Source organism: Trachymyrmex septentrionalis, unplaced genomic scaffold (assembly GCF_001594115.1).
Source record: "Trachymyrmex septentrionalis isolate Tsep2-gDNA-1 unplaced genomic scaffold, Tsep1.0 scaffold91, whole genome shotgun sequence".
NCBI classification, from domain to species: Eukaryota; Metazoa; Arthropoda; class Insecta; order Hymenoptera; family Formicidae; genus Trachymyrmex; species Trachymyrmex septentrionalis.
In genome coordinates this window covers 28,153-40,229 of record NW_017306102.1, presented here as the reverse complement: position 1 = coordinate 40,229, position 12,077 = coordinate 28,153, and the positions used below count along the sequence as shown (strand labels likewise).

General features: G+C 31.9%; 1 protein-coding gene across 2 annotated transcripts in view; it reads right to left on the bottom strand.

Annotated features, from left to right (window-relative positions):
- Positions 1-1,473: 1,473 nt before the first annotated feature.
- Positions 1,474-12,077, bottom strand: part of LOC108756051 (vesicular inhibitory amino acid transporter) — an 18,026-nt gene continuing 7,422 nt past the window's right edge. For both annotated transcript variants that reach the window (XM_018499610.1, XM_018499609.1), the window contains one exon: positions 1,474-2,825. In XM_018499610.1, coding sequence (XP_018355112.1) covers positions 1,641-2,825 — 1,185 coding nt within the window. In that variant the 3' untranslated portion in view covers positions 1,474-1,640. The remainder of the gene's footprint in view (positions 2,826-12,077) is intronic.

Below are 12,077 nucleotides of genomic sequence, written 5' to 3'. Positions count from 1 at the left end.
TGCAGGAGACTGTTTGCGAATGGGTTCAATCTCAGCCTAAAGAATTTGATGAACAGAGCAACCGTCATCTGGTTTCACAATATAAAGTACTTTGCCAACCATGATAATTAACATATTAGTTGATAATTAACATATTAGTTGATTTCAATGTTCGATTTTTTCATCCGCTATGTTTCATATGACTACCCTAGTATATAACTTCGCAGTGATATAATTATAAAATCCAGAAAACTGTAACAGTAATCAACTACTAGTTAGGCTGCGCTCTGCAGCATAGTGGAAGACATTGTTATCTTTATTGTCACATTCAATGCACGCTTGAATCTCTCATTTTACCTAAAGGTTTCCGAATGCAAGGTAAATCGGAGGATTAATCTTTTATGTTATATGTAGAAACGCGATTCGCAATCCTAGTCAACATGTGAAATGTACAACAGAATTTTGAATGGCTCTTTAGCGAGCCATTTTTTCTTCTGGAAAAAATATTAGAATTAGTAGCTTTAGAAAACAATTATGTTTTCGTCTTTTGATTTTCACGTTTCTATTCTAAACATCACTCGCTATCATAATTGCGAAAATTGTATGATGTGTTGTACATTGCCCTGAAATCATTAATTCATAATGATTTAAGTGTATAATTTAATGTAAAGAACTAAACATGCCATTACGAATACAAGCATAAATCTTGCGTTAGATTTCTATCAATATTATTGTTCTGAAAGACATTATTATTCTGGAAGACTCGTTTTAAGATTGAAGTGTGTTTTTACACAAATGGAAGGTGATGCTCTTGTATTTTAATTATATTATCGGATAAAAATTATTTTAAAGAAACATAACCGCAAGTTTTACTCCGCAAAAATAATAAATATTAGAATAATACGTAACAAAAAATCGAATTACACAAACGCAAATTCTCATACGCGAATTAATCGCTTTTAAGCACAGGAAATACTTGATTCTCGATTCACAGATATATTTAAAATTTAGAGACATTTCGATATAAGGAATTTTATAAAATTGCATTCATATATTTAAAAATTTTACAATAATATGTTTCAGGCCTGTCAGATAGTGACTCGCGAGTCTGCTGCGCCGCCAAGCGCTTCCCCTTCCAACTCAATTCGCTGACTGATTTCAGGGACGGCTGTCAGTCGTCGGAAAGTAGACCCTACTCCCTATAGTAAACTATAGGAAACTTCGATTTTTTTCTTCTTTGCTACATAACGTAATGTAGCAAAGAAGAAAAAAATCCCTGAATTGTCCTTAAAATCGGCCGACAGATCGAGTTAGAAGGGGAAATGCTCGGCGGCGCGGCTGACTCGCGAGCCACTATCTAACAGACCTGATATATTTTTTTAATTTTATATTAGCATTTTATAAAAAATCAGTTTGTTGATTGTTGAGCTGAATGTTTTTCAGAAAAATTTCTAATTTTTCCAAAACACAAAATTCTCCTATTAATTATCGCCTTTATTTTAAATTTTCTGTAATCTCTTGCTTGCATCAGTAATTATTGCACATACACCGAGCAACATGTTAAAATCGAGAAACAATATTCCTGCGACCTGAGAGCGTTTCCGTAATATCATTTTGCTACAGATAAGAACAACGAAACGACCTAGTTGGCGTGAGATCGCTCAGAAGGGCAGGCCAATCTCGAAGGCATTGATCAGTGCGGAGCCGGAATCGTAGACGCCAATAACGCCGAAGAGAACACCAAGGAAAATGACGAAGCAATCGTAAGCGACGGCGCTCCACTCCATTGAGTTCCTCTTCAACTTCAAATGGAAATAGCAGGGCCAGATAAACGAAAGCATGGTCCCGGTAAAAGAACCGATGAAACCCATCAATATGCTGAAGTGTGGTATGAAGATTGCCATTAAAATGGTGAACACGATTACGCCGATTTTCCAAGCCAGACCCCAGACTTTGAGCTCCCGATCCACTGTCCAGATAGTTGGGAAGATTGTTTTCGGTCGACCGCGGAAGAAGGCGCGCTCGAGGAGCTCGCAAGCCGCGTAATATGGCAACGGGTACGATAACACCGCTTTGACAACCAGACACAAGTTCACCAGGCCCTTGAAGCCGGCTGAGTGTAGGTTGTTTGTGATCACCTGCTGTGTATCGTTCTGGAACGTTAGGAAGCAGATCCAGCCAAAGAGCGACTTGAACGCTGCCGCAGCGATGTGGCTCCAATTTAGCATCCAGTCAAACTTAGAGCGATCGATGAGATTGCCTTCGAGGGTCGGCAAAAAGATCTGCGATGTATAGCTGAAGACGATCACACCAAGTGAGATCGGAAAATTTTCCATGTCAATCGTCCACTTCACCTTCGACCAGCCCCAGTCACCAATCTCCAGGATACAGTAACCGATGATGATCGCGTTGATGAAGAGGTGAGACATTGTGCACCAGAAACTCAATACGGAGACATGCTGCAAGGACTTGAGGAAGCCAAGTGGCAGCAGGAATATGCCGATTAGCATCATCCAGCTGCGGGTGTCGATGGCGCCCTCGGGGAAAGTACCAATCATCAAATCACCGCACACGACCACGTACAGAATGCAGGTCATCAGCAGCTCAATGATCTGCGCAATATTGACGGCACGAGCGCCCCACGTCGGCCCGAAACACTCCTTGGCGATGGCTACATACGAATCTCGTACGCGTACACGTTGACCTGTCACTGTGTCTAGCTCGTAGAGGCACTCGACTAGGATCTTGCCGGTGTAGCAACAGATGTGCGCGATGCCGATCATTGCGGCGATCGCCCAATAACCGCCACGTAAGACGGCGAACGGCAAAGAAACGATGAACATTCCCTGAGAAATTTGCAGAAAAACTTATAGAAAAATACAATTATATATAATAATTTTCTTTTACGACAATTTTTATAATTAAATCCATTATAATTAAATCCATGGTAAAAAATTTTTTTATTATTTCATAATATATTTAAGAATTTGTTATATTTTAAATTTATGAAAAGATTTCTTTTAAAAAACACCTTATATTTTTTCAGATTTCATAAATTTTTTCAAAAATTATAAAATAATAAGATTTTAAAATATTTCATAATTCATGTGTATAATGTATATATACATGATGTTTGATAACAATAAATCTTCTACACAGGAGAATAGACTAAACTGAAAAGAAAAGTCCACTATCATTTTATAATTTTCAATAGTAAACAAGATATTAATTACTAAAAATTGTCAAAAATTGATCTTCAATAATTTTTTTACTCAAATACTATCAACATTATACAAAAACAGTAAGAGACGAAAATTGTTTATTTTTTTCTCATAGAGTTCTAAAAATTTTTTCAGAATTTTTTATCAACTTTTTAGTACAGTTTTATTTCTATCAATATTATTGTTCTAAAAAACATTTAAAAATTCTAAAAAAATTATCAGAACTTTATGAGAAAAAAATAAACAATTTTTGTCTCTTATAGTTTTTCTATAAAATTAATAGTATTTGAGTAAAAAATTATTGAAGACAAATTTTCGGCAATTTTTAGCAATTAATTTCTTATTAACTATTGCGAAAATTGCAAAATGTTATTAGAGGACTTTTCTTTTCAGTTTAGTCTATTTTGTCACCATGCAAAAGATTGATCGTTACTTATCAAATACCATGTATGTTATATATACCCTGGTAAAAAAATTTTGCTGAAATTATTCTACGTTTTGGAACATTTCAGCAAAATCACTAAAAATTTGTTGAAATTTCACTGAAAGTGAATTTTTCAACAAATATACTGAAAAATCGTTGAAACTGAACTAAAATTTCTCTGAAATTTTGTTAAAATTTTGCTAAAAATGAATTTTTCAACTAAAAATCGTTGAAATTAAACTGAAATTTTTCTGAAATACTGAAATTTCGCCGAAAAGTGATCCAAAACGTGGAATAATTTTAGCGAAATTTTTTCAACAAAATATATATATAAGGCGTATCAAAAGTCTGGAAACGGTCAAATATCTCGAAAGTAAAGCATTTTTGAGAAAAATGTTTCCAATAAAAGTAGGATTTAAAAAGGTCTATTTACTGATCACATTCCCTTGACCTTAGGTGACCAAGGCCAGGTCAAGGTCATGTCAATTTTTTTTAATAGAACCCTCTATTTTTCGTTACATATTCTTGTAGCTTACCTCGAGAGCTTTTCAAAATATAATAAATTTTTTTTTAAGTGCTTTTTGTGTTATGAGGATTGAAAATTATAGTACCGCCATTATTAGCATTACTCAAAGTGTCTGACCGATTGCTAAAAACCTCTTGAATGTTGTTCAGGATTATGATTTAAATAACATTTGTCAAAATCGAGGCCATTGGAGGTTGTTCCTCTTATATTTTTATTTTTGCATTAAAATTCATTTTTATGTAAAAATAAAAATAAGAAGAATAACTTTCAATGACTTTCATCGTAACAAATGTGATTAAGATCATGATCTAAAACAATTTTCAAGAGGTTTTAACCGTCGTTTTGGGCATCTTGAGTAACACCAATGAAGATGGTATAACTTTCGAGCCTCATAACTTGAAAAATATTTAATGAAAAACTATTTTATTTAGTATTTTGAAAAGCTTTCAAGGTAAGCTACAAGAATATGTAATAAAGAATAGAGAGTTCCATTTAAAAAAATCGACCTGACCTTGACGACGCCACTCAAGGTCAAGGGGATGTGATCAGTGAATCGCTCTTTTTAAAGACTACATCTTTTGTCTAAAATATATCTCTCAAAAATGCTTTACTTTCGAGATATTCGACTGTTACCAGACTTTTGACACATCCTATATATGTGTATATGTCACGCGCGCGCGCGTGCGTGCGTGCGTGCGTCGCGTGTGTTTGTGCGTCGCGCGTGTGTGTGCGTGTGTGCGTGTGTGCGTGTGTGCGTGTGTGCGTGTGTGCGTGCGTGCGTGTGTGTTTGTGTGCGTGCGTGTGTGTTTGTGTGCGTGCGTGCGTGCGCGCGTGTGTGTGTGTGTGAGGCATTCTTTATCAAATTGGATATCTCTTCCGTCCAAAATTTAATTCAACCAAAAAATTTCTTTCTGAGCTCAAATTATAAATATACATGTCTACTTCCTTTAGCACTGTTCTTTTTGGAAATTCAGTATGATAGACCTAACATGACGGCTGTAATTCACGTACTGATTGGGACAAAAAGTGTTGTGAATATCTTAAAATTTTTTGTTGATTAAATTAAAACTATACTAGTTATTATCGTTTCGGCAAATATTATTTCGAGAACAATGCAATTTATGTATACTTAGCAGTCTTGATAATATTAGTGCGCTCCTCGCCCTGACGAAATAAAAGGCAAGATTAACGAAATTGGCATTAGCAATGAACACATGGCAATAACCCAAATTCTTTAATACATTCAAAAAGATAAGATAAATATAATAGGAGACTACATAATAAGATATATATATATATATATATATATATATATATATATATATATACAGGGTGGGCCATCTATTGGTACGTTTTTAAAAATGCGATCAAATGAGCATACATTGATATTTTTTATTAATTTTTTTTTTGTTGTGAAGCTAAAAGTATCCGCGTCAAGAATGAAAAACGATTTCGTTCATGTGGCTCCCTCTACTGGCCTTACAGTATGCCATTCGGTTTGGTGTTGCCATACGACGAAATTCAAAAACGTACCAATAGATGGCCCACCCTTTATATATATATATAATATAGGCCAGATAATATAGTAGGCTTCTTTAACTCTTTCCTTCTTGGCTGATATTCATGAAAATCGAACGAATCTTAGCCTATTTGAGTGATGATTTAAGAATTTTTAATCGGTATTTCGTGAACAATAGCCATCATATTATGCCGTCATATTCAATTTCCAAAAAAGCCAGAGTGCTAAAAAAAAGCAGACATATGTACAATTTGAGCCTAGAAAGAAATTTTTTGAACTGAATTCTGGACAGAGGAAATGTCCGATTTGACAAAGAATGTCCTTACGTACGCACGCACGCATGCACGCACGCGTGCACGCACGCATGCATACGTATATATACATACATATATGAAAAATTCTAAAAATAAGACATATACTTTATTTCTAAAAAATATTTCGATTTATATTAAAAAAAACTAAAAAATTTTCTAAAAAAATTATAAAATTATATACAAAAATTCTAAAAAATTTTGAAATTTATACAAAAATTTTGAATAATTATATGAAAAATTGTAAAGAAGTTGTAACATTGCAATTACGTATTTTTAGCTTTTTTTTTTTTTAAAAACTATATTAATGAAAAACAAGATTTTGCGTAGAACTAGTAAACAAATTTTTATATCTAGTAAAAATTTTTTAATCATATCTTATATTTTTACGAATTTTTCATACTTTAAATTTATTAATTTTTTTAGATTTTAAATTGGAGATTTCTGAAAATAAAGTTTTGAGGCTCCTGAGTAGTTGACATAGGCGTACTGAATTGTGATATCACGAGCGAAAAATAACGTTAATTTTTGTTACATGTCATTTGTAAATAAAGACAATTTTGATAAAACGAAACTACGAGATCACTTTAAAATACTTATAAAAATGGGTCGATGTTATCCTTATCTCCTCTATTTCCTCTCCCTTTTTTCCCCGATAGTCAGTAATTAGTCAAAAAAGATAAAAGGTACGTGAAATACGTTTACTTAATGCGCATGCGTAACTCATTTTTACTTTTACATATCTTTCACGACTATTTATAAGATGTAACTACTTAGGAGCCTTAAATTTTTTCAAATATTGTAATTTCTTTTTTCGAAAATTATAAATGAAACATCTTAAAATATTTCAAAATTTATACATATAAAGAATTCTAGAAAAGATTTTCTGAAAAATATTCCAACTGGTATAAAATATTTAAAAATTTTTCTAAAAATTATAAAATTAAATAAATTTACATAAAGCCAGTCCTTTCAAAAGTCATTGACCTGGATATATGTTGTCAAGGTCATGACCGTAAATGAACTCCAACAGATTTTAGTCGCTCATCAAAAAATAATTTCTTTACGGAATCATCCAACAATATGATATTAATTATGTATGATTCCTAAGTGTTACATACAGGATCATGTATCAGTCTTAAAAAATATATAGTTACGAAATAATTTATCTTTCAATTTGATGCAGGAATCTGGCATGAATCGTACACAACGATTTATATTATACAATAAAAAGATTTTAATTTAACCTATTTTAGCTAATTTAGCCTAATAAGATATTCTTAAGAAACAATTTTTTTACATGATCGCTCCAAAGTTATAAATATATCAATCCCAGTAAACAAAATGGAATTATTGAATGAACAGAAACTGGATTGAATATATGAAATAAAAAAGAATTAAGAAAAATTAAAAAATTTGTTAGAATACTGAAGATGACTGAATATATATAAAAAGTCGAAACATACATATATTATCACTGCCTTAATGATAAATTATAATTTTGCTATAATAACTGCATAGGTAGCAAACTGTCGTTGTTTTGACGTTGTCGATAGTTAGTCATTTTAAATTATTGACGTGACCTATTTAAGACGTAATAATGACGTCCTTTTTTTGATCAATTAATCACGTCATTTATTTATGATGTCATACTTAATGACGTCTAATAAATGGCCAATTGTCGACGTACTAGTAACAATTATTAATGATCAATTAATAACATCATACATTTATTCTGTTAATAATACGAAAATAATGATGATTTTTGCTGTGTGACATTGTGTGCGTGATAAGAAATAGGAATTCATGTCATTTTTACGATGTTTAAATGTTAAGGAGCTTATTATGATTCTTAAAATGAGGTGGAAATTACAAAAGTAATTGAATTTGCTAGAATATCATAACTTCAATACCTAGCAAATTTGTTCATTTTTGTAATTTTCACTTCGTCTTAGGAACTGTATAGATTTGTCATAAGAACAATTAATTAATGACGCCAAATGGACGACATCTTGCTACCAATAACACACAAAAAATTACGTATTTTTTACGTCGACTTATGTACCTGTGACAAATCCACATCATTTTTATGATGTTTGGATGTTATTTTAAATGTCACGTTTGTTATAAAAATGACTAATTAATGACGTTAAATAGACAACACTTTGCTACCTGGGTGACGTAAACATTTTACTCATATGCTCCTTTCCCAAATTAAGTTTGATTTAATCCAGAAGCCGTTATTCAATTTGTGTAAAAAGTATTAATTTTTAGTCAAAATGAATTCTTTTAAATCTCATTCAACTCTTTGCTTGTTCTATTCCATTTTATTTACTGGGATACGAGCAATAAATCACATAAAATTCCAGTAGTATTCTTGTTATATTTTCATAATAACACTCCAGTTATATTCTTGCAAGATTAACGTTATATGCACGCGAAATTCAGTAATCTGCACGTAAGATTCATGTAACATGCTTATAAGATTTATGTAACATGGGTGTAAGATTCATGTAAGATTCTTGATTTACCTACAGGTATCGTATGTAATATATTTTTATACGATTTTGTATGTTCCTGTCCGAAATTCATATGTGAAAATTTTCTTGAAGATTTCACAAGAATTTTTCTTGTAAAAATTTGCAGCAGGATATGCAAGTCTCTGCTGCGACCAGTTAGTCTATCATATCAGAACCACCAAACTGCCATGTTTTTGCGTTACAAGCATTTGTGGTTATAGCCTCATGGCTATAACAACCGGAAATAAGGAACTAATATTCAATATGGCTGTTATCATTTCCGGCCAGCATCTTTATCGCCATATTTGCTACATGCTACGTTTGGCTATGTTATATTCATTGCGTTTTGTTGGCTTCGTTAGTTTTTGTACGTTTGTGCATAGTGTTGCGTCGATTACGTCGGACCTGAATACAGCATTCTTGCTGAAATAGAGGCGACAGCGAAAAGGTGGACAGATAATTATCATTTTTGTCTTTATCAAGTACTTTCAACTGAATTTTCAATAAAAACGGAATGATAATTACCTGTCCATCTTTTCGCTGTTGCCTGTATCTCAGCAAGGATGCTATATTCAGACACGACGCAATCGACACAATACTACACAAAAGCGTACAAAAGACACGAAGTCAACGCAACGCAATGAACACACAACGTAGCCAAACGTAGCATGTGGCAAATATGGGCAAATATGGCCCATATTTAAGATAAAGATGTCGGCTGGAATGCATCGCAAACGACGATAGCCATATTAATTCCTCATTTTTGGGTGTCATAACTGTAAGGTCGTCACAAATGCTGATAACGCTCGAAAGAAGGAAAATTGATGGCCCTGTGTCATATCTGCTACTAATGGCAGAAACACAGCAGAAATTGTTACAGTCTATAAAAAAATCAGTTTAATGTTCTGAATTTTATATAGCCTAACGGAAAAAAAAGTTTACGAAAAAGTACAGAAAAATTATGTAGAGATATATAGATTGAGATATGTACAAGATTTTAGAAATTCTTAATTTTTCCTAGATATTTGTACTAAGATGTAGAGTGAGATTTGTTTGTATTAGAAATTTTTCATTTTTTGTAGATATTCGGGACATAGAGTTGTTTGAGAGCGAAGGATTTCTTGGTTTTTCAAACAAACAACGCCACTTTACGTTCCACTATCTATATCTATGAAAAACTAAGAATTTCTAAGATCTTATCTAAATCTATGTAAAATCTTTTCGTAAAATTTTTCCGCCAAGGTAGGAATTGTATCAGAAATTAAATTAACTTACTGGTAGGAAAATACACATTTTTATTTTCACTAGCCGCGTTATGCAGTCTTTATATTTGGCCACGATAGAAATTTAAGTTCGAGATAAATATCGATAGTTACATCACGGTAAACAAAAGAACTATGAGTCCGAATAACATCAATTCTGTGCCGAGTTTCTGCTGTATTTTTGCTATTATTTTTTAAGACAGCATATTGATTGTTATGTTTTCGCCATTACATCGTGCAAATAGATAAATTCGACTTTTGACGACATTTGTTTGTATAATATGATATCACGTTATGCTCTGTATTAGTTATGCTTAGTTTCTAATGACATATCATGACAGCATGCAATTCAAAGATACTATTTTTATGTTAAAAACTTCTGTTTAATTTCTGCAGAATTTTTTAATAATATGTCTTGATATTGGAACTGTTTGTTTTATGCTATGTACATCCCTGGTAAAAAAAAGTTGATAGAGAACGATAGAAAAAATCTTATTATTTTGAATATGGAATCTAGTTCGTGAATTTACTAATTTGAATCAGATCTTATAGAAATTTTGTACATATAAAATCCGATAAAATGTAATAGGATTCATCATATAATATTCGATCAATCGTGATGCTCGCAAAGTCCATAGAAAATTATATAAACTTATAGAAAACGATACAAATTGATGAAATTCTATCCTCAATCATTCTTTATCAATTTTTTTTGCCAAGAATTTTTACCGACATTATCTGAGATAATGTCGACGGCAGATCATGCGCGGCTACTGAGTTCTGCAAACGTATAAGTTAAGTAATACGTGATCTTGGCAGACTTGGCTATCTGGGGTCTTTCCTTGACTTTTTAAAATTTTTCATGACCAATTTAAATTGCCATGACTCTTCTCGGTTTTCCAGATCTATGGCAATTCTGCTTGTTATTTGGTAAAAAGTTATTAATAAAAAAAGTTGAAAAAAATAACGTCTTATTTCTGCTATAAAGACTGCGTAGAATATAACAGTTTTGCAATCGTTTTATGATTATCTGATGAGGTAGAATCATCCTTCTACAATAGATCTAAAACTATAATGCAATCAAAGTGAAGACAACTTCCAACTACAAAATAAACATTCTGCTGAACGCAACTAATGTTAAGAACTACAACGTTAAAGGAGCGTAGACTGAAAATTATTTTGCTTAGAAAAAAAGTCTACTTAAAAAAAAAACAAATTTTCTACTTTAAAACATGAATTCTTTGCTTTAAAAACATAAATTCTCTGCTTTAAAATACAAATTCTTTATTTAAAAAATACGAATTTTTTGCTTTAAAAACATAAATTATTTTCTTATATAACTTTTTAAAAAGTGTTAAAGCAGAGAATTTATGTTTTAAAGCAGATTTTCTACGCGAAACGAGTTCCAGCCCACATTCCTTTTGCGTGGAAAAGACATCTCCCTAGGCAGAGGGAAAAGGGATGAACTTTACTTCACATGAAAAGTTGGATCTGAGCAGAACGGAAATGGCATGAACCTTGCTTAGCATGCAAAATCGAATCCCCCTCTAAACACACTGTATCTATATGTATATATGTATATAACAAATTATGTTTTTTAATACTGATAGAAGCTAATTATTTCTTAAATATTTTTTATTAACAATTTTTTAATAAATAACGAGCAACAGCTAAAACCTATTAGAGATCACTCATGGTCATGACTTTGACAACATATATTAAGATCATTGACTTTTGAAAGAACTGATCTTATGTAGATATTTACCATAAAATTATACAGAAATTTTGGAAGATTTTGAAATGTACATAGCAATACTGAAAAATTATTTAAATAATTCTAAGAAAAAAAAACTTTCACCAGCACTCATTGTTAGAGAGAAATATAGTGGTAATAACTAATATAAAAGTGACACAGCATACAAATTTTATATGTAAAATTAATGTACAAAGCTATTGTAATTAAACAGTTTTATAATTATTATAACTATAAAATAAAATATTCAACTATATATTGCACATTAATTTATTCAACTAACAAGGAAAACATCAAGACTGGACCCTTTCAGCTGAATTTTAATATATGTATACAATAATTCAGTCGTCCCACTGGCACATACTAAAATTATAGAACTCGCTTCACAAGTATTCGCGAAAAAAACACGTTAAAAAATTTTCTTGTTTTATAATGTATAATTTTTAAACGCGTTTCTCTCGCTAAAGCTTGAGAAACACGTTAGATATAAAATTTAGCCAAATCGAGGAAGGCCATATCTGGTGTTCCCTTCTTCCAACATCAGACATGACCTTCTCCGATTT